Source organism: Drosophila mojavensis, unplaced genomic scaffold, assembly GCF_018153725.1.
Source record: "Drosophila mojavensis isolate 15081-1352.22 unplaced genomic scaffold, ASM1815372v1 contig_80, whole genome shotgun sequence".
NCBI classification, from domain to species: Eukaryota; Metazoa; Arthropoda; class Insecta; order Diptera; family Drosophilidae; genus Drosophila; species Drosophila mojavensis.
The window spans coordinates 12,941,473-12,964,654 of record NW_025318906.1 but is presented as its reverse complement, the minus strand read 5'-3'; the positions used below and the strand labels follow the sequence as shown (position 1 = coordinate 12,964,654).

Below are 23,182 nucleotides of genomic sequence, written 5' to 3'. Positions count from 1 at the left end.
TTTCGTTTTTTATTAGCGTTTCTGTACTCAATTAGACCTATACATCATACATAACTATTTATATATATATTTTTAAATTTATATGGTAAATATATGAATACAATAATTTGTTTTAGTTTTTGTTGTTCTTGTTTGTTTGTTTCTGCTTGTTGTGTTCTGTGTTCAGTTAAATGTTTTATGTATATTTGTTGTTGTTTCTTACTTAATTTTGTCTGTTTGTATGTTTATGCGTGTATATATGTATGTGTGTATAGGTGTGTATGCGTGTGTATCATTCGTTTCTCTTACATTTACATGCATTTACAAAATAAGCGCTTTTTTAAAAATACCGCAAAAAATTACGTTTATCGTTTTAAAATTCTATTTAAAAATGAAATTTTTCTTTTAAACATTCTATACGAACATAAAAACAAATACGTACATAGCCTACAAAAACACTACCAAACTAACTGCTTAAAGCTAAAGATGCGATCGACATAACTACGGCGACTGTTGTCCATTTGCGTTGTATATTTGTGGCTTTATCTGAATTGGCGATTGACGTTCAAGAGAAGTGGAAGAAGAAGAAGAGTTGACTTCTATTAAGAATTGTTCAAGAGAGTTGTGGGGGAGCCCGCCTGCCTGCCAGCTTACCTCTACTTACCATAGAAAATAGTCTCCCTGCGCTTGGTATAGTTAGTGCCGAGCAGGAAAAACGCACATGTGATCGGTGTGGGTGATTCGAGTTGATCTCTAGGAATGCGCGTTCGCACTGTCATGCTGTACAGGCCACTGGGATTTTGATCCAATTGCGTCAGCACCGAGTCCAATATATGTGTATCAAAACTGAAGGGAGACAGCGAGAATGAGAGAGTATAAGAGAAAGAGAGATTATAAATATATTGTGTATCTATCATAAATGCTGATCTTTACTTACATGACAGATAGCACCGGCTGTGGGAAAACATTCTGCACTGCACACATTATGTCCACATCTGTCTGCTCGCCTCCCATGCGTGCCTCCAGCATGAAATCCGACTCAGGAACTGTTTGCCAATCGAGTTGGTGTTCAGAGGGGGGCGTGGGTAGATTGGTCACAGGACATGTAGCGAACAAAAAATCCGTGAGAATTAATCAAGTGTCAAACTAAACAAAAAACCAGAAAAAAAACCCCAACAACAACAACAACAACAAAACTTTTGATATAAAACAAAAAAATACAAACAAAAACAAAAACAAGAGGCGGCGCTTGGCTGCTGGCTGGGCGCTTTATAACCGCAGCGACTGCCACATGACACGCATGCAAATATGAGTCGCACGTGCCACAAACACACACACACACTCAGACTCAGAGTAACAGTCACACACCCACATGTAGCAGCACACCTAGCCAACACCTATGCAAACAAGTTCACGCCATAAACAGGTGAGTAAAATGGAGCTCAATAGAGTCGACTTATTTTTTACTCTCAAAGGCTACGAAGAAGAATTCCTATATTTTAATAGGAAATTTAAGATGAAAGGAATTTGATTTTATATAAAAAAAATATTAATTAGAAATACTAAAAAATTAATAATTATCAATGGATGTCATTTAAGTTTTTAAAAACTTAACTACAAATTGTAAAATAATAAATATCTATTACATTTTAATCTGCTTGAGAAGGTTTTATTTGATTTCGCAATAATAAATATTATATCTTTATAAAAATATATATAAATACATTATATCAAAATCAAAATTTAAGAATTCAATATTCGTCTTATGTACAATATCTCAAAAAATGTATATCACAAACATGTTTATTATTAAGAATTATGAAAACCAAGCAATTTAATATATGTACGTCTTATAAGTTATACTCTAATAAGAAATCGAACTACTCGTTCGATCTAAATCTAACAGAAGTTAACCTAATAAAAAAATATGTTCATCTTGATGCACACATCCATATAACCTCTACACTCATAGGGTATTGGAATAAAAAGAAAACAATAGCTTTATATACATATATGTAAATTGCAAACCCATCCACATTCGTATTCGTATTCACATTCACATTCACATACCGATTATTTGTAAGCGGGCACTTCGCTTATCCGTGGACTCAAAGGTTTGCACGGCACAGGTGTATTCCCCCGTCATGTTCCAGTCGGGATTCTTTATCGATATAACACCGGGACTGCCCTCCATGGTGAATATTTTGGTGTCTATCTTTGACTTCATGAAGCCCTACAAGAGGCGCAACAACAACAAATGTGAGAAGAACAAGAAGAAAGCAAATTTTATGTTAATTAATTTTTTTGTTTGAGTTTTGTTTTTGTTTTTGCGCCTTTCGAGCTGAAATGGGGTGACAATGACTCACCATGGCAAAACCCTTTACGGATGGTATCCACTGATAGATGGAGTGATTATTGAACAGCCACTTGAGCACAAAGCCCTTCTCCCTTGGCCCCATCTCGTACTCGCAGTCCAACACCAAAGGATCGGGCTCATTATCACGTTCGAGTGTGTAAGTGTGCGGCACACGGAGATTGGTAATGCGCACCGTATGGGTCACTAAACATATAAATATATATATAGGATTAGGATTAGAAAAAGCTACCTCCAAGCTCTCACTCTCTCTCTCTCTCTCCCACACTCTTCATTCTCTCGGTGTCTGCCTGTCTGTCTGGACTTACCCGTGAGTAACGTGAGGCCGGCCAACAGCGTTGCGCACAAGATGCTCCAGCTCCAGCTCGCCATGTGCGCTTTCTAGTCGTCGACCTGGTCCTGGTCGTCGTCCGCGTCGTTGTTGTTGTCGTTGTGCAGCCGTAGCTTGTGCTTAACGTTATCTTAACCCGGACGTAAAACGCTTTTGGCTCTCAGCTCTTAGCAATTGGCTGTTGCCTGCGGTCTCAATTCCAATTTGAAATTTTTGGCTCTGGCTTAGGGTAAGGCTGTTGTCGTCTGCCTCCAGCCGCTACGCATTGCTCAACAGCCTTTAAGGCGTTTAGTCACACAAATTATCACCTTTCTCATTACCATAAACATAACATCACAAACAACAGGCCAACGCTCGGCACGGGGGCAGTTTGATGGAGGGGAGGGAGGCAAAGGCTCCTTTCGCTTGTGCTGCTGCTTCTGCTGCTGGCAGAACTTTTCTACGCTCTATGATGAGCTCAGCATTTTGGTATGAAAAACAAAATGCTTTACACGTCTATATCACACACATTTTGCAAAGTTTTTAGTTTATATTAATTATATTTTAATTGATGGCAGTTTCTTTTTGCTTTTCGTTAAATTTACTCGCGTTTGCATTCAATTTATCCTGCGATTCGAAAGTTTTGCACTTTATGTTGGTGAAAAATCGACTTTTTGCTGTGTGTGCGCCTGTGTGTGTGTGTATGAGCGTGTGCGTGTGTGTGGGGAATTATGCCAAATGGAGTTTGCAGCTCCGTACTGCTGGATACCAATAGTGTTGGTATCTTCTATTTAACTGTTGTCCTTTTTCCAGCCTAGCTTTTAATGTTTTAACACTGGAATACCACGCTACAAATACTTCAGAGCACTGTCCGCGCAGAGCTTTCGCCAAGCGCCGCAAAGCTTTCCTCCACCGACGCGTCGCATACCAAACAGCTGAACGCCAATGCGAACGGCGCATGCGCCAGCTTTTTGACAGCCGAAATAGCGGTTTGACAGTCGGTAACAGAAAGTTATCAGACAATCGAGAAGGAGACAGCAAGACAGAGACTGAAGGAGAGAGCTACATTTACATTGAACTTGTTGCAAGTGTCAAGGCAGTTAATTGTTTCTTCAATTAAGACTCTAACTTTCTTTTAATTAACAGCTTTACTCCTCTTACCTTACTGTGGCTTCAACTTCTTCTTCAGTTTTTTAATTAATTCAATTTCTGAATAATATACATACATATGTAAGGCACTATCAAGAAAATTAAATAGTGCTTCATATAATTGATGAAGAAATAAAAAAATTTTGTATAAAAAAATTAAATTAAATAATAAGTAAATAAAGTAAAATAACAAACCTAAAATTACCTTCAAATTAAATTAAAATTAAAACAAAAATGGGAGAAATATTTTTCTTTAATTAAAACCTTCTAACTTTACACTTTTTCTCAATTTCAATAACTAAAGGGCAATGAAAATATGTAAGAAAAGAAAAGTGAGTAATAAATAAACTAAAATTAATAATAATAAATAATATTGTAATAATATTTTATATAATAATTAAAAAATAAAGATATCAATTAAAGGAAATATAATACATAAATAATAAAAGAAATAATATGCAAAATGCTGGAAAAGAGGGTTTATGACTTCATAAACAATTTAATAAATTATAATATGTTGAGTAAATCATTTTTAATATTCATATGTAGTCCCATTTACTTACTTTATCCTCTTTACTTACATTTTGTATGCTCTAACCAAAGAGTTTCATTTTCTAATTATAGTTTTTATTAAATTTTCAATAACATCAGCAAATCTCTTAGTGGCTACGTCTAAAGTTAATAGTGTTTGTATGTGCTTAGCGCATTGGCATACAATATATATGTATGTATGTGTGTGGATGTACGCACACAGACAGAGAGACAGACGTGCATATACATATATATGTAGTTGTAGTAGCACACACACACACATATATATGCATGAACAGCTATGTGTGTACACACATATACATATATACCATATGCAATCGTTTAAAAGTATGCTATAAATATGTAATTTCTTTATATATGTATATATTCTCCTTACATTCGGGCATAAATATTGAGTTGTGTGTGTGTATGTGTGTGTGCGTGTTCTCTATATAATTTATACAATTGATGTGGACTCGCAACTGGCGCGTTTATTTGGTCGCATTGAAATGTTCGTGCATTTGGCATGAAGGTAACTGGGGGATGCTACACTGGGTGCTGTCGGAGATGGGGTGAGGAGGGGGGTTACATCAATGGGTCCGTTTTTTTCACTACAGCTAAAGTTTACAACGTACAGAAGAAGTGTTAAAATATGCCCAAGGCAGGCAGCAGATGCCGACAGAGTGAGGGAGCGAGAGAGGGAGAGAGGGAGATCTCATCTCGTCTCTCTAATCGCTGGCCGCCCCATCGCTGTGCCCGTGTCCAATCAGCGTCTCAATGCGAAAATCTTTGGCAATTGTCTGCCTGGCGCATCTCAGGTTCGCGGGCTCCGAGTCAATGTGGAGCAGAGTGGATCGGGTCAGTGATCGGGCGGGCGTCTTTGGGCTGGACGTAATCGCGACTGAGCCATTGGATGCCTCGGTCTGCTCGAAGAGCAGCGCATAGGGCGAGTTGCGCTCCGGCTCGGGATCTGGGTCGCGTGTGGTGGCCTCTGAGGCCACCTCCAATCGTGTTGGATTCGTGCACACCGAGTCGACGGAGTCCGATATATGCGAGTCCTGCTCGTGCTCATTGGCACTCTCCACGTCGATCTTGTCGCACGAGGTATCATCGGCATCCACATCATCGCTATACACATTGAGATCGGCATAGCTATTGCTGGCTCGGTCCGCATAGTCGACTGGGCCGAGCCCAGCCGCCGCTGCGGACACATCGAATGCATATGGATTTTTGTACTTGTTGGCTCTGCTGGCATCGCCGACGACGCCGCTGCCGCTGCCGGTAACGCCGGTGCTGCTGCTGTGAGGCAGTGCATCAATGCCATCCGCGCGGCGATTGATGAACGACAGGCGGTCGAACTTGTCGCTGTTGTTCTGATAGAACGAAGCCTCGGCATTGGCAAAGAAGTTGAATTTCTTATCGACACGCAGCGCCGTGTCGAACACATCGCTGGGCGTGTGCATCACATCGAAGTCGCGGCTGCCATTGAAGTTGGGCACATTGAAGTGCACCGGCACCAGCGGCACCGGCTTCCGTATCCAGAACGGCGACAAGGTGCCAAACACCGCCGGAAACGAGAAGCGCTGCATGGCCGGCGCTCGCTTGTAGCGCTTCCGTCGGCGCAGGAAGCTGCCGTTATCGAACATGTCCTCGGCCAGCGGATCCAGTGTCCAGAAATTGCCCTTGCCCGGATTGCCCGGCTCGCGCGGAACCTTTATAAAGCAGTCGTTCAGGCTGAGATTGTGCCGTATCGAGTTCTGCCAAGCGGGAAACTTATCCTTATAGTATGGAAAACTGCAAGGATATCAAATGGTTTAATATATAGCGCATGCGAATATCCAAAAATGTTTTGTCATGTTTTGCATAGATAATCAAATAGTTTTAAATGATATTTTAAATAATTAAAATTATGTAAACAAAATAAAATTACTATTGTAATCATAATACATAATTACGACTATAATTTAAATATTTTAAATGCATATTTTAATGCATATAAAATAATATTAGTATTTCATATATGAATATAGCAAAAATATAAAAAACAACAAAAAAATATATAAAAGACAAACTAAAATAAAATTAAGCCTGTACTAATTATAAAATAATGAAAATGAAATAGAAAACATTTATTAAATTGGATTTTAAAGAAATTAAAAAACACATTTTTTTTTTAAATATTTATGATGCGATTTGCTTAAATGGATTTTTATTTAAATAATTTTATTTTAATTTTATATTTATTTTTTTAAATATATATATTTTTTCTTATAAAATATATTTATATTTTATATCAAAGAAAAATAAATAAAAAATTAATATATTTATTTTTAATTACTTATAAAATAAAAGTGAACAAAATTGCAACCAAACTTTTGTTAGAACTTAATATATTTATTTTTTTTATATATAATTTCTATATACTTTTGGTTTTTATTTATTTAATTAAAATTAAATTAAAATAGAATTGAATTAAAATGCATAATATACAATTTAATTAACAGTCAATTTAATTAAATTGCCGACTTAAATTCAATGTTAAATAAACATATTCGCATATTAAATTTGGTCAGGAACTTTTAATCAATTTTAATAAAAATTAAACTTGGTAAACTTTATTCAAATTAGACTGCTAGACGACATCTATCCATTCCAATTGGAATACAAAGCTTGTTTTAATTGTTCATTAAAGACTTACCGGGACATTATGAAATCACATATTCCACTGAGTGTGAGTTTCTTGTGCGGCGACTGCAGAATGGCCATGGTGATCAGGGCTATATAGGAGTAGGGCGGCTTCACCAGCGGGCCGCCGGTGCTGGTACTGTTGCCGCCTCCGCCTCCGCCGCCGTTGCCGTTATTATTATCGCCGCCGCCGCCGCTATTGCTGCTGCCGCCGGCTGGCGTTGACTCAAAGTCGCTGTCATCGCAGATCATGGACATTTCATCCGCAGCGGCGGCGGCGGCGGCAATGGAGGCTCGAGAGGATGTGAGACCGCCGCGCTGTGCCTTGTGCAGGGGCGGCGACTGCGAGGAGCAGTCGTGCAGGGCGTGCATAGGATCTGTGCTGGTGTGCATTGTTGTTGTTGTTGTTGTTGTTGCAGTTGTTGTTGTGGCTTTAGCTCTTAACTATTCTAAGGATCTGTCTACTATATGCTAATCAAATGCTTAACTTATGTATGAAGAGGACGTAACACTTGTTTGACTATTTCTCAGGAACTGATTTATGTTTTATGCTTTATGCTTTCTACTTTTTTTTTTTTTTTGTCGTTTGCTTTTCACATAGATTTTTTTTTTCTTGAATATTTTCAACACTAATTTCAAGTATGCAATGTTATTTCCGATTCCGTTGCCGTTTCCCGTTTACCGTTCACCGTTTACCGTTTACCGCTTCCGTTTTTATTGAACTACGCGTGACACTGTTGAGATCTTACGAGCTTGAGTCTTCGGTCTGTTGCATCATCCGTCGGCTTGTCTGTTTTAGGCGGAATCCTTTTGCCAAATGTTAACTGAATCGCAACGAAAACGAAAATCTTCTCGCCCGAAATGTTTTTCTACATAACTCAAACATTTATTTATCAAAACCGCTGCCGCTCTCGCTTCCATGAGCTTTTGTCGGCGCTGCTATGTTTTCGTATCTCGAATAACTGTGATTCTACTGTCGACGTCGTCGTTGCCGCTGCCGTTGCCGTTGCCGCTGCCGTTGCCGTTGCCGTTATCCCGGGCGTCGTGCAGCGCTGCCAGCGTCAGCGTCAGCGTCAGCGCATCAGCATCCCCGTCTGTGTGCGAGACAGAGATGGAGCTAGTCTCTTGCGTCTCTGCTCTCAGCAGGGGATGACTGAGATTGTAAACCAATCTACGACCAAGTGCACCCCCCAATCAGGAGACAGAGGCTGGGCAAGGGGCAGCAGCAGCAGCAGCTCGTCGCACTCTCGCACACACACGCACGCACGCACACAGAGACAACGTAATAACATAAAATGGTGGAGTGCTGCTTGCTGTAAATGTGATATTTGTGTTTTCCTCTCCAGCTCCATTGTGTAACGCGGGCGCGGACGCAAATTGGCAGGCGACGTCGACGCCAGCGACTGCAGAAGCCAAAACTCATGGCGCGCCCCTCTCCCAGCCCCTCTGCTCCACGGCCCCTCTGCCCCTCTTCGAGTTGCCTCAGGGCTGACGGGCAACATTTTCTCAAATTTAGATACCTTTTGCTGCGTTGACGTCGTGGCTCTTAATAATGTTTCATTATGTCAGCCGCACGCACACACACACACACACACACACACACACACAGACAGACAGAGCTGCCATATTGTATATGTGTGTGTGTGTGTGCTATGCTAGTATGCGCTCTCGTTCAAATGTTAGCATTTTTATGTGCGAATGTTTTTCTAACCGTATGTCGGGCGTTCTCGTTCTCGTTTCAGCTCAGCTCAGTTCGTTTCGCCACCTACTCTGCCTGCTCGGCCTACTCCAACTCACTCCCTACCCACCTCTCTCACTCACTCACTCACTCACTCGCGCGCGCTCCCTCTCTCTCTCTCTCGCTCGCTCTTTCACTCACACAGCCAATGCGCCATTTTTGCAACATCCTTAACACAATTGGGGGGATATTTGGTATACTTGTACATATGTATGTCTATTGTGTATGAGTGGGCCTGTGTGTGTGTGTGTGTGTGTGTGTATTATTTCTCTTTTTCATTTTCGCTGTTTTTGTTCTCTAGTTGTTAGACATTATTGTTGCTGTTGTTGTTCGCTTTCTTCCCTTTTCAAATTAAACATTCAGTAGTCAGTTTTATTTGTTGTACTTTGTTCAAATTAGTTTTCAGTTTTGCGGAAGTTGCTAGCACACACACATACACACATAGGCACACACAGATACGCTCCCTGGGCAGGACAATATTGATATCGTTGCTTTCTCCTTGCATGATTTTCATTATTCTATTTTCTTTGCTCATCCCAGCCGGATCCCACTCCAATCATCGCTATACAAAAATCACTTGGCTACACTTACAAATCACTGAATTCTAGTCAACATTGTGGGCGTGGTAACGCCCAGCCTCTATATGTGTATCTATATCTATATATCGAGCTGTGTGCTCAGCTTTTTGCGGGGGGGTTTGGGGCTCTGATTCTGGCTCTGGTTTTGCAATTTTGTTTGTGGTAAATTTATTGCGGATTTCCTTTGTCTTTTTACGAGCTCAGATGGACATTCAATTTCAAAAGAAGTAAAGTAATAAACGAGCGTTTTTCGAGAACCATTGATTTGGCTGCTTCCTTAATGGCAATTATTATAAATGTGATTTCTCCAATATCAGTGCGATGATCCAGCGGATTTTTAAGGAATAATCAAATTTGAGAAAAATCAGTACTCGATTTTATTTAGAGATATCCATAAAACATAAAAATGATTACAATTATTATTATAAGCATAATAAAAATAAATAAATGTATAATAAAATGGAAATATGTATATATTCTTCAAATGTATTATTATTATTATGCTTATACTGCAATTTTATTTATTAACAGCCAAACAGAAATACTGAAAATTATATATAAATTATATTTTTTATATACATATATAAATTAATTTAATAAAATAAAACTAATTAATCTAATTTAATAACTTAGATCTACTAAATTGTAATAATTCTTAATAAAGGTAACGTATTAAATTAAACCTGTTATTATTTAGCGACTCCATTCAAATAAATGAAATTTGCAATTATCTATCAAAAAGACAGCTGAAAAACTAATGAAGCACACATATAAATAATTAAAGGTAATTAAGTAACAGAAAGAGAAGCAATCAAATTTGTCTAATTATTATTTATTAATTTCACATCTGCTTGGGCAAAGCACTTTCAGCTTGAATTACCTTCATTCCATTTGTGAATATTATATTATCTACGGCTAGTCAGTGATTAGTGTGACTAGTTACTGATTAGCCATGGTCTATTTCCAGTTGGCCAAGTGCTTTATCTGCACGCCGAGTTGCCATAGCGATTTTTGATGGCCAAGTGAGACGACCCATATCCAAGCCGAATCCGCTGCGGCAGCCCCTGTCATTCCACGGTTAATCATCGCTTAAGCACAGCATGGGACTGGGACTGAGGCTGGGACTGGAGGGGGGTTGCTCAAGTTAAGCGTAAGGATGCGATGCGTTTAAGCTTTGAAGGGGAACAATTAACTTATGCGCAAACAATAACGCCAAAGAATGCACGCTGACAGGAACCGGGCAGCCGGGCAGGAGGCGGGCAGGAGGCAGCGAGCAGGAGGCAGGAGACAGGAGACAGCATACAGGCAGGGGGCAGCGGTATGAGCCAGCAATAATCCCTCTTTTGTCAGCAAATTTATTGCCAGCAAACAAACAAGCCGCCCAAAAGGATCGGCCAAGGATATAAATATATATATATATCTGTATATATAGATGGCTAAAAGTGGATGGGCGCGCGCACACAATTTTTATTGCGAAATCTGCAAAAGGCAAATAAAAGATTTGACACTCGAGTTGCTTTGACAGGCGAGCAGAGCCAAAGCGAGTCCTGGCGAATCCTTGAGCGTTGCCAAGACACAATGACAATGACAATGGGAGACAATGCAACAAGGCTTTGGGCTCCACTAATTTGTTCCTTCGCTTCAGCTATTGATACCTGGCTGCACCTGACTGCGGCAAAGAGATCGCAAAGGCAAACACACACACACACACACACACACACACACACACACACACACGCACACAGAGAGAGACTCAATGGCTGTTGGGCAGGTTTAATGGCAGCTCTTCTTATGTCATTATTAAATCTTTGAAGTATCTGCAGAATAAAAAACAGCAACACACACTTGAATACTTGAGTGACGCTCAATTTGATGGACAAGCATCAGGAATCAACCCTCAATGGGAAAAATCACAGCAGGCAACGGCGAACAGCGAACGAATTGCACAACTGCAACAGCAGCAATAGCAACAGCAATAGCAGCAGTCAGAAGGACCTCAATCTCAACCGCAAACCGAGGGCAGAGCTCGGCAGCGGCTCAGCTCGGCTCAGCGCTGGGCAACAAATCGCTGCAACCTGCCGTGGCGCGGCAAAAACAAGTGGCAAAGTATAACAAAGGAGTCCGAGCTGAAATATTTTACGCTCGATTTATCCGCTTTGCAGCGGCAGCAATCGAAGGGGAGGCAGCAGGCAGCAGGCAGGAGGCAGCAGGCAGCAAGTGCCTGGCGCTGTTTCGAGGCTCATTTCATTCATTTGTTCATTTGATGAGGATGATTCTGGTGCGCTTAAGCCTCCTTGTTTGCCGGCAATAAAAATCGAGCCCAAGCATCCCCACCCACCCCTCAGCCAGCCCGTTGCCCGTGCAGGATGTCAATTTCTCAATTCATAAATAAAACCCAAAGCCCTTTGAATGTGTCAGCACAAGTGTGGAAATTACAACCATTCCCATGGTTGGGCATGGGCATGATTGGAGAGGCCTCAGCACACACTCACACACACATGTGTATGTAGGCGTGGTGGGTTAGACTGCACTGTGTTATTGTTGTTTATTTGCTGCCGCTGCTGCTGCCGCCTAAACCACACATTTCCCCTCTCCCCCTCACTCGCTCGCTCTGCAGCAATAAGCCAAAGGATTTGCGCGTCTGTGGGCGCTGCATGAATGGGGTAAGGCTCATTCGCTCACTCCGAGTCCACTTCTGCCTCTGGATTGCTTTGCATGCTCGCAGGCACACTTGGATCGCATTAAGTTGATTTATTATGCAGCAAAGAATTCAATTAAGTAGGATGATTGTCACTTGTCCGTATGCCATCATAACCGGAATAAACTCGCACTTTTGCGCTTTCGTTTCTTCGCTTTTAATTTGCGGGGCGTGATTATTCGGACAGTTGGCAATAGTTGGCACTGATCTTACGGCTTGCCGACTATGGCACGCACAGACGCCGATAATCGTTTATTTGTTTTGACTGCCGGCGCAGATAATAAAGCCAAAGTCAACAAGCAAAACCATTAACTACTATTAACGTCCATTAAGAGCATTTAGCCATAGAGATGAGCTGTGAAAGTCAGTTATTTGGGCGATTCCCTGAAAGAGGATCTGGCCTTGGAATTGATGAGTTATGAACGGGATATGATTATTGCTATAAATATGACAACTATATGAAATGTGGAATTGATTTACAACTATTTCTTATACTAATAAAATGAGAGTAGGTAAATAAAAATCTAGAGTAGTAACTAAATAGAATACGGACGTCTCTCCATTATAATGATCTCAGCTGTTTTTGTTTTTAATGTGAAAGGTGATATATAGAGAAAGAGATAGCGAGAAAGAGTGAGAGAGAGAGGGATAGCTAGAGAGAGAGAGAGAGAAAGAGAGTCAAAAAGAGAAAGAGGGAGAGGGAAGATTATCAGGGTAACCTAGCTGATGACGAATATCACCAAAAGGAAAGTTATCATAATATATAATAATAAATTTTAGTTCTTTGCATTTGATTAACCGTATGGATATATGGACATGTGGACAAATATTATTACAATTATACATTTATTTTAGTACACATTTATTATTTTTACATTTTTAGGTTTATAAGAGTTCACGGCTGAAATAAAAACTGAATTTAGAAATCGGGATTAATCCATTATTTATTAATTAAATAAATATTTATATAATGTTGTACATATAATATTTATTAATATATTTATGTATAATATATATAAGCAAGTTTAACTTATTTAAAATATATAAAATTATTAATTTAATTTTTTTTTTTTATTATTTATTATTTTATTTTCCAAGAGCATTCAATAATCACAAATATATATATATTTTTTTAAATATATACATATAAATTGTTTCAGATGCAGTCAGGCAATAAGATATCAATTGTGCAGTTTTTAATATAAAATAAAAAAAAACTTTCCACAAAAATTAATCTTTCTCTTTTCGCCCGCCAAATGCAACCGCTGTAAAAAGTGTTAAAATTGAATGCAAACATTGTTAACAAAGAATCTGGTCTTGTTAAGGAGTGTTATGGAGACACCCAATAACTTGTTGTGGGGCACGTGGCGGACGGACGTCGTTCGAGGGGTGTTAGGTAATTCACACTTCCTGCCAGGACAACGGCCGTATATATGTTGTGCGTAGCTGGAATTTCATTAAATAATCGTTAGTGTAAATCAATTTGTTAGATCAAAGTGAAGAGCGGAAGAGAGAGAGAGAGTGAGAGAGGGAGAGAGACGAACGGAGGCGACATGGCGACAAATGAAAAGAAAATATGTGACGATGCTGATGATGATGACGATGATATTATCAATTTGTGCTGCAAATATTTGACAGCAGCAGCAGCAGCCATTGATGACCAAATTACAAAACATCAGCACGTGCCACGAACCGCGACGCTTGAAGTGTGAACACGTGCAATCGCTATCAATGTCCAAAATCAACAATATCGAGCGCAATATCAAATATAAATAGAACGAGCCAAACACTGCTCGGTTAGGGTTAATCTGACATAGCAGCAACTGAACTAGACATACACATTAGAATCTGTTTAAATATGCATACATATATACATATATATAGAGAGGTAGAAGAATAAAGATCAATACGAAACTATTCCTTCAATAGATGTATGTATGTATGTGTGTATATGTATATGTTAAGTGCAGCTGGGCTCTATTAAAAGCTTCATTGCCATAATCGCATTAGGTATTTATACTCATCCTTGAGCAGAGTAAATAAAATACAAATAAAATCTATTCGTCATGGTCGCAGCCATTCAATTGTCCTGTGACTGAGCTGCCGCTGCCGCTGCCGCTGCCACTGCTGCTGCTGCTGCTGCTGCTGCTGCTGCTGTGAAAAGTACAAGCGTTTGAAATTTAATTTAACGCATTTACATGCGGCTTAAGATTTCAGGGCTTCAGGGCATGGTAAACAAATCAAATATATTTAGGAGCAGCAACTCAAACAAAGGGATGCAGGAGCAGCAGGAGCAGCAGCGTCGACTGATGTCGACAGCCAAATGAAATTTACTTCTTTTATTTCGGCACTTGATGTAAACGATGGGCCCAGGTTCAGCACAAGGACAAGCACCAAGCAGGACCAAGGACCAAGGACCAAGGACCAGGACCAGGAGCAGAAGCTGCATCTGCGACCCTGCGCACATGCTACCGTGTCCTGACTGCCGTAGGGTGGCGGGTGGTGGTGTTGCTGCTACTGCTGCTGCCGCTGCTCCTTGATGGCGGTGGTGGTTGAGAGTTAAAAACTCAATATTTGAATAACTTACTACCGTGCGAGTGAACTTTGAGGCGGTGCTCGAGCCAAGGGCTTAAGGGCAGCTACAGCAGCTACAGCAGCGACGGCGAGTCCGGCGCTCTCGCAAAAGGACAATTATTTGTTTATGCGTTGTCATTTAAATTGAGTTTTAATGTTGACAACATACAACAGTGACCAAAAAAAACTGAAACGATTGAGCCCGCCTCGAATGTTTGTGTGCCGTTGTGATTACAAACAATGCACAGATACAGCTTCAGCTCACACTCACACTCACATGGCAAAGGAAGCAGCTCCATACGGCTGTGCAGTGGGCGGCGTAGTGGCATTTATGTGGGCACCATTATTTGCTTTGGGCACGTTCACATTTAAAAGTTATGAGCCCATTATACTCGTAGTAAACACAAATATCCATAATCCATAGCCATGCCCCCTGTGCGACACATGTACGCGTAATTGTTTGTCGATGTCCTCGACTGTCGTGAGAATATTCACTTTGGCCCTCTTCTCGCTCGCCCCAGCTCCCCACTACCCAGTCCCCACCCCCCACCTACCATTCGCTTTGTTTTGTTTCACTGCGTTTCATGTGCATGGAGAGCGCCTGTTGCGTATGCCACACTCGGCTGCAACTGAAATGCTAGACACAGATGCAATGCGGACTCTCAGAGCAACTGTTGACGGAATATATGGGACCGAAATTAAGGCATGTACATAAGTATATTGCCATGCAGGTTTGATATATGTATGTATATATTTTGTGCAATATTATACTAACCTCAATTATAGGCATAAGCAGTATCAGTTCAAGAATCGACTGGCCAAACTATAATTCAATTAGCCTAAATATATGTACAGTTCTGTTCATACAAATAGTAGTGAGAACACTGAGAGCAGTACTACTATTTATATGTATTGTATTCGTATGATCTCTATTCTTTGCATAAACTTGATCTAAACATAAAAATTGTAAGGAGAGAGCTTGTATTAAAATTCTAAGATATAGCGATGAAACTATTAGTACTGTTTTTTACTAATATTTACAGTAAATGGGCTTATAAGCACTGAAAATAGTAGTATTAGTACTACTAGTACTACTACTACTACTATTTTTATAAAGTTGTACGTAAGCTAAATACTTTTATTAAGTGTTAAAAAAAAATAAATAAATAAAAAACAAATAAAATAGTAGTACCAATTTCACTACTATTTTTACAAAGTAGTTAAAAAAAATAAATAAATAGATAAAAATAAATTTTAAATTTAAAATTAAAAAAAATTAAAAATAAAAATCAATAAAATAAAATAGTACGACAAAAATTACTTTATTAGTATGTTTAGCTCCTAACACCTCATTTTAGGAATTCCATTAATAATTTCTCAACAATAATAATAATCCGATCAGAGAATATATATTTACAGATTTTATATATTTTTTAATCATAATTATTACTATTAAATTCTCTGTATACCATAAATGATATACAATTGCAGTAAAGTAAGTTAGTAAAACCCTCCCCTCACCACAGCTCATTTGATTAACCATCGAATTTTCGTTCTTTCTTTCGAAATTAGCTCAAATTATGAATATAAAATGAAAGACATTCTCTTAAGCCGAGACACTCAAAACTTATCGCCAATGATTTGTCAGCATTAATCAGATTAGTTAAGGCCATTAAAGTGGCTGTGCTCTGACTGTGTGCTAAAAACCAAATTCATAACGAGTTTCTACCAGCTGAAGTGTTTTTGCGCAAAAACTGTAATTTTTATTCATTTCCAGGACGCACTCAGAAGTGGCTGCTAAACGATTATTAGCAATTTGATATAACTGCATGTAAGTACAACACGAGAACAAGTCAACAACGAATTCACACACACACACACACACACACACACACATACTCAGGCTCAGACACACAGCAGGCATATGTATGTACACGTGTAGCTACTTACATAAGAGCTTAGCGCGATGCTGTTGTCTCTATAGGTGTATATGTATGTGTGTGCGTGTGTGTGTGACAGTAAACAGTAGAAAATCACTTCAGTTAACTAAATCGTCGCAACAACCATGCGCCGACTGCGACGCAGCAGCGCACACAGCACGATGCTGCCAAAATGAGAGACAGCAACAGCGCGCGCTCTCTCTCTCACACACACACACACGAACACACGCACACTGTTGATAGCGGCCATTGCAAAAGGCGTGCCAGCTGAGCGACAATAGCCAATCAGCGTTCAGCTGCGCTGTGTGACAGCAGCCGCAACGCAACAGCGACGCCAGCAGCGCAGCCACTGGTATGAGAGCAGAGGCAGCAGGCAAAGGCAAAAACAGCAACAGCGGCAGAGGCAGAGACGGCGACTGCGGCCGCCATTTGCCGCTGCAGATGCGTGCAGCGCTGAAAGTTAAGCTCATTGCCATATTTTTGCTTTTTTAACTGTTTTTGCTGTCTGCTTTTTGCTTTCTGTTTTCAGCGCTGGTCGGGCGCTGTTCTCTCTTTTGAATTTACTTTACTAACAAAACATGACTGTTGGGAGGCAAAAAGGAAATTGTTTTATGAAATGGGTTTCCTTACGCTTTTTATTATGAAATTAATTTTCAACATCGTTTCGCCGACGTCGCCGCCGTCGTCGTCGTCGTCGGCCCTTTTTCCACACACATACATATATATTTCGCTATACATATATATATATATATATGTATGTATATGAATAATTCCCGCTCTTTGTGCGTCTCTGTTTACTCAACTTAACGCTTTGCCATGGCTCGCCTACCGCCCACAATATTCATAATTCTGTTCCCTTGCAGCATTTAATGGAAATGTTTGCGTAGCTTTGTAGCCCAGTTGCCCACCTCAATGCGCTGGGTACCCGCCTACCGCCCCCACCTCTCGACTCTCTTTCAGCTCTTGATATTAAAATGCAAATCTTGATTATGCATTTAAGTTCTGCAGACAAATTAAATTCATTTGCGACGAGCGTTGATTAATCGAGCCCCATTAGCCCATGCCGAAAGTCCTTGGCTCCTTCGCTCCATGCGCTGCATGTAAATATTTTCTTTTAGTTCTCCATATAGACGTGCACGGCGTACTTAAGCGCATGTTGAGTGCATTGAAGCACCTAAAATCGATGGGCATTTGGCATATGGAAGAGCATTTGATGGGCTTCCATTTACGGAGTGTTGACTTTTCCATTCTGCAAATCGCAACAACAAATTAATATTGTAATGTTGTCAATAAAGCCAAACATACTCTTTTCTTTTCTTTTGCTCTAAATATTGTGACTGAGATGTGAATGTGTGTGTGTGTATGAGTGAGTCTGTGTGTGTGTGTGTGTGTGTGTGTGTGTATTGCGTCATATCTGGCAAGTTATCGCGGCAAAGCGGCGAAAGTTACTCAATGCAATTGAAGCCAATGTGAAAATGCTCTGGTAAATCAATAACACTATGCTACAAGTTTAGAAATGGGATTAGCATTAGCAGGAAGTTGCAGTAAAGTTCTTCTATTTAGATTTTCACCAGCTCTTTAAACACCTTCGTTTTACACTCGCCAACTGACACACATTACAGCACGACCCACTCTTGTTGTGCAGTGTAATCGATACGAAATTTAGACTCAAAATAGAATGGCCACTAAGTCAGTTAGCAAGAATGCCAGACAGCTAATTGTAAAATCAGTTTAGGCGCGATTTTCAATGGGCTCACTGCAAAAAGCAAAAAGCTCACAACGAAAAATCAAATAGAAAAAAACCTTTAACTAGTTATTATTGTAAATAAATAGGAAATATATATAATTTATTATATTAATTGAATATGGTTCAATATCAAGGGAACTCCGGTGCCGGCGGCGGCGGTGGTTAGTATTCCACAATCAACCGTGATAAAAATCTAATTTGTATTTTTATATAATAAGCAACAAACGCTGGCAGCTTAACATTGACTTATTTAATTTAGTCTAAAACTAATTACATAACAAACTGAGAATAGTTGCATCAAGTGGAAGTGCTAAAGAAAACTGAACCGAAATATTAATGTGATTAGATATTTTTTTTAGACTGGAAACACAATTATGCACGATTATATATTATGAAAATATGCAAATGAATTTTACGTACTTTAATTTACGTAATTCAATAAAATTAATAATAAAAGTTCATATTTGAACGACTAAAGTGTCTCATTACATTGCTAATATTGGAGAATATTATAAAGCTCTTCTTTTTGAATTTTGGAGAATTTCACGAGTGAAGCTGTAAATTCAAAAATGATACCATCAGGGCTCCATAATAGATCCGTGCTTGGTATACATATATAAACTCTCTATATATGTACGCATGTAATAAGGATGTATAGATAACATATGAAATACAGATGCATTGTACTTTAATTACATACTATAACGTGTATTTTCTTATGGCATTAATGTACAATTGATGTGTATTTGATATCTTAATACAAATACCTAAATACAATAATATGGTTTTCTAGATACCATAATAAAAGTTCTGAAATTGTCGTCTTTGCCGACAAGTTTTACACAAAAAGAACCAAATAATATTAAATAGTACGCTCGTAGTTATAAATTCGTATATAGATGTATTACAGTACGTATGATACACTTTCTACATACGAGTATATATAAGTTTCTTTTTCTATAAATATACAGATATCCCTTTCCATCTCATATACTAAGATGTGTCTACCCGCCCACAAATCTTCGTTTCAGTTTTTCTTTATATATCTCTCTTCCTCTATCTATTTCTTCCTCTCTTGTTCTCCCTTCCTAAGCTTCTCTCGCTATACCTCTCGCTATATTTTCAACCCCAAATCCCACTCGTTCCGTGCCCAAACTATTTCCCTCCTTCATCGTTATTCTATTTCCGTTTCATCTCTTTCTAACCACCTCTTCGTCTTCCAGAGCACATTCACATGGTCACCTTGGATAAGACGGGCAAGAAATCCTTTGGCATTTGCATTGTGCGCGGCGAGGTGAAGGATTCGCCGAATACGAAAACAACTGGCATATTCATAAAGGGCATCGTGCCCGATAGTCCTGCGCATCTCTGTGGCAAACTAAAGGTCAGTAGCTGAGATCATGAAAGAGCTGGGTTTACTCAAGCCACAAAATTTGCAGGTGGGCGATCGCATTCTATCGCTGAATGGCAAGGATGTGCGGCATGCCACGGAGCAAGCGGTCATTGATCTGATCAAGGATGCGGACTTCAAGATCGAGCTGGAAATACAGACATTCGACAAGAGCGATGAGGCCAACAAAAGCAACGATCCACGCAGCAATGGCTACATGCAGGCCAAAAACAAATTCAATCAAGGTGAGAAGCTTTCACATTGATATTATAGTCCTATATCCGGCTGTACTCTCCCTAGAGCAAACATCCAGCAATAATATGGGCGGCATGGGCATGGCCAGGCAGCCGACTCTACGCAACGATCCAAAGCGTGGTTCAAACTTCTCAGCCTCCACTCGGGTCAAGCACGTGCCGCTCAACTACGACGAAGACGATGAGGATACGCGTGACATGACCGGACGCATACGTACACAGGCGGGCATTGAGGTATAGTCATTGGCGTACTCTCCATCCCACATCCCACTCATCACATGATTCCCTTCTATTCAGATCGATCGCGCTTCTGCGGGCAACTGCAAGCTGAATAAGCAGGAAAAAGATCGCGACAAGGAACAAGAGGATGAGTTCGGCTATACCATGGCGAAGATCAACAAGCGCTATAATATGATGAAGGATCTGCGTCGCATCGAGTTCCAGAAGCAGGGCAACGTGCCGTTGGGCCTTGCTTTGGCTGGTCACAAGGATAGACAGAAAATGGCCTGCTTTGTCGCCGGCGTGGATCCGAATGGCTTGCTGGCCAATCTGGATGTGAAGCCGGGCGACGAGATCGTCGAGGTCAATGGCACTGTGCTGAAGAATCGCTGCCACTTGAATGCCAGCGCCGTCTTTAAGAATGTTGAGGGCGAGAAGATCGTCCTGATTACCTCCCGGCGCAAGCCCAACGATGAGGGCATGTGCGTCAAGCCCATCAAGAAGTTCCCACCATCCACAGATGAGGCAAGCCCAAGATAAGCTATTGCCTGTTCAGCTATTAACTTTTCTTATATTTGCAGACGAAATTCATCTTTGATCAGTTCCCCAAGGCGCGCTCAGTTCAGGTGCGCAAGGAGGGCTTCCTGGGCATCATGGTCATCTACGGCAAGCACGTCGAGGTGGGCAACGGCATCTTTGTATCTGATTTGCGCGAGGGCTCCAATGCAGAGCTGGTAAGTTTTGGCTGAGATATTCCGTGCCAGCTGCTCGTGCTCATCCTCTCTCTCTTTCTCTAATCCTAACAGGCGGGCGTCAAAGTCGGTGACATGCTGCTGGCTGTTAACCAGGATGTGACTCTGGAGTCGAACTATGATGAGGTATGTGCATAGAGCAAAGCAAACGTATGATTACGCTAATGTCTACTCCAATAGGCGACCGGACTACTAAAACGTGCCGAGGGCGTGGTCACTCTGATTCTGCTCACACTCAAGAGCGAAGAGTCCATCAGGAGCGAGCGCGAGGCAGAGGAAAAGAAGAAAGAAGGTAATCATGTCATTTAACTAAAAGATAACTTAACTTTTATCTATTCTATTGACAGAGGCCAAAAAGGAGGCGGAAAAGCCTCAAGAGCCAGCCACAGCTGAAATAAAGCCAAACAAAAAGATTCTCATTGAGGTGAAGGTGGAAAAGAAACCGTTGGGCGTTATAGTAACTGGTGGCAAGAACAACTTCGTCAAGGTGAGTGAACAGACACCGACTATATACTACTTATATATTTCTATCCGTCTGGCATTTACAGACTGGTTGTGTCATCACACACATTTATCCGGAAGGCGCCATAGCGGCTGACAATCGCCTGAAGATCTTTGATCACATTTGCGACGTCAATGGCAATCAGGTGCACTGCGAGAGCATGACCACGCTTAAGGTGCATCAGCTGTTCCACATGCCCTACGAGAAAAATATCACCTTTACAGTTTACCGCGCTGATCCGCCGGAGCTGGAGAAATTCAATGTTGAGTTTATGAAGAAGAGCGGCAAGGAATTGGGTCTCTCGCTGGCGCCCAATGAACGCGGCTGCACCATCTCCGAAATGGTATGTATAAACTGGATAGTAAGTATGTTCGCTTGATAAGCGGATTTTCTTGGCAGATACAAGGACAATATCCGGAAATCGATAACAAGCTGCAACGCGGCGACATTATAACCAAATTTAACGGCGATGCGCTGGAGGGTCTGCCATTCCAGGTGTGCTATGCATTGTTCAAGGGCGCCAACGGCAAGATCTCGATGGAGGTAACACGGCCAAAGCCCACGCTGCGAACGGAGGCACCCAAGTAGAGGACGAGCGAACGAAATTCATCCACTGTAGATGCGTGTTAGTGCCATGAAAAATAAAACAATTTAGAATCAGTTCTAATTTAATAACATCTTGTGTTCCATTATTGTGGGTTTATTTCATGTTTGGACACTGCTTATGCTATAGAGCTTGCATTCGATGCGATACGGGGCCATAGATCAGCGCATTCCTTGGCAACCGGCCCGGTTATGGCCGAGCCTTTCATTTCGCCTTTATTGTTTACAATGACCCCCGCATTATCTTCAAAGTATATAAACACCCCGTCCCTCCTCCTGAACGGCTTCCGCTGCCGAATGACCACGGCAGGCATAACCTAAAAATAAACACGCGTTGAAAAAAGAGAAACAAACAAACAATAACTCAGAAATTAATGGGAACTGAGCAAACTATAGCCGCTTTTCGCACATGTTAACGCACACACACACAAAAACACAATCACCGATACACACATTGAGCACCGACTTATTTTTGTTGCGGCAAGCGAAACGCAGTATATTTTGCACAATTTCACTTTATATTTCCAAAGAGTGCGCAGACTTACCTTCTTTCTCAATTCAGGCTTGCCCTTCTTGACGGTGGCAACAAACATGTCACCAACACCAGCCGCGGGCAGACGGTTCAAGCGACCGCGAATACCGTGCACAGCAATAACGTACAGGTTCTTGGCACCTGAAAAAGATGTATTGAAATATTTTATTGATTGCACTGCATTTGAAAGAATTTGTTTGTTTTGTACATTACCTGTGTTGTCAGCACAGTTCATAACAGCGCCTACGGGCAAACCTAGGGAGATGCGGAATTTGCCTCCCGCGGTACCACCACGTCCTAATTGACGAAAAACACAAATAATTAGTTAAACACATGTATTGCATTAAACACTTCATTATAACTTTGCAATTTTGCATTGATTAGTCGAATTTTTCACTATTTATTCGGATTTAATTTTCTGGAAAATACCTCTCTTCGACATTTTGCTGCTTGTTCGGAACCAAAAGGAAGTAAAAAGAAAGAGCTAGTTCGGCTACCGAACCACAGCCAACTTAACTGTAATTGTAATCGGAATCGGCAGCGTTGCCACTGCAAGCAAGTAAATGAACTTCTTTCAGTTCCGAAAAGCCAGCGCTGCCAACTTTTTTTAAATTTGTTGCGATCATT

The 23,182-nt window shown here is 40.6% G+C and overlaps 4 protein-coding genes across 5 annotated transcripts; 1 reads left to right on the top strand and 3 right to left on the bottom strand.

Moving 5' to 3' along the window:
- Positions 1–133: 133 nt before the first annotated feature.
- Positions 134–3,513, bottom strand: LOC6579701. 2 transcript variants are annotated; one of them, XM_002005547.4, is made up of 6 exons: positions 2,662–3,512; positions 2,346–2,539; positions 2,050–2,212; positions 917–1,025; positions 644–825; positions 134–525 (listed from the first exon to the last, which is right to left on the bottom strand). In XM_002005547.4, the coding sequence occupies exons 1-6, from the start codon at positions 2,723–2,725 to the stop codon at positions 446–448; spliced, it is 792 nt and encodes a 263-aa protein (XP_002005583.1). In that variant the 5' UTR covers positions 2,726–3,512; the 3' UTR covers positions 134–445. The 2 variants fall into 2 exon arrangements, with proteins under 2 accessions (XP_002005583.1, XP_015019323.1); XM_015163837.3 differs by having other exon boundaries at positions 447–525; positions 634–825; positions 2,662–3,513.
- A 1,260-nt stretch (positions 3,514–4,773) lies between these two features.
- LOC6579700 (fork head domain-containing protein FD3) lies at positions 4,774–7,989 on the bottom strand. The gene is made up of 2 exons (XM_002005546.4): positions 7,042–7,989; positions 4,774–6,137 (listed from the first exon to the last, which is right to left on the bottom strand). Exons 1-2 carry the CDS (start codon positions 7,419–7,421, stop codon positions 5,072–5,074), a joined length of 1,446 nt encoding a protein of 481 aa, XP_002005582.1. The 5' UTR covers positions 7,422–7,989; the 3' UTR covers positions 4,774–5,071.
- Positions 7,990–18,360: 10,371 nt separating this feature from the next.
- On the top strand, positions 18,361–22,095 carry LOC6579699 (inactivation-no-after-potential D protein). Its single transcript, XM_002005545.4, has 11 exons — positions 18,361–18,464; positions 19,527–19,687; positions 19,743–19,938; positions 19,994–20,181; positions 20,245–20,691; positions 20,748–20,900; positions 20,973–21,044; positions 21,099–21,210; positions 21,266–21,405; positions 21,467–21,763; positions 21,820–22,095. Exons 1-11 carry the CDS (start codon positions 18,422–18,424, stop codon positions 22,006–22,008), a joined length of 1,998 nt encoding a protein of 665 aa, XP_002005581.1. The 5' UTR covers positions 18,361–18,421; the 3' UTR covers positions 22,009–22,095.
- Positions 22,078–23,093, bottom strand: LOC6579698 (60S ribosomal protein L23). The gene is made up of 4 exons (XM_002005544.3): positions 22,985–23,093; positions 22,769–22,852; positions 22,569–22,696; positions 22,078–22,340 (listed from the first exon to the last, which is right to left on the bottom strand). Exons 1-4 carry the CDS (start codon positions 22,995–22,997, stop codon positions 22,143–22,145), a joined length of 423 nt encoding a protein of 140 aa, XP_002005580.1. The 5' UTR covers positions 22,998–23,093; the 3' UTR covers positions 22,078–22,142.
- Between the last annotated feature and the right edge of the window lie 89 nt (positions 23,094–23,182).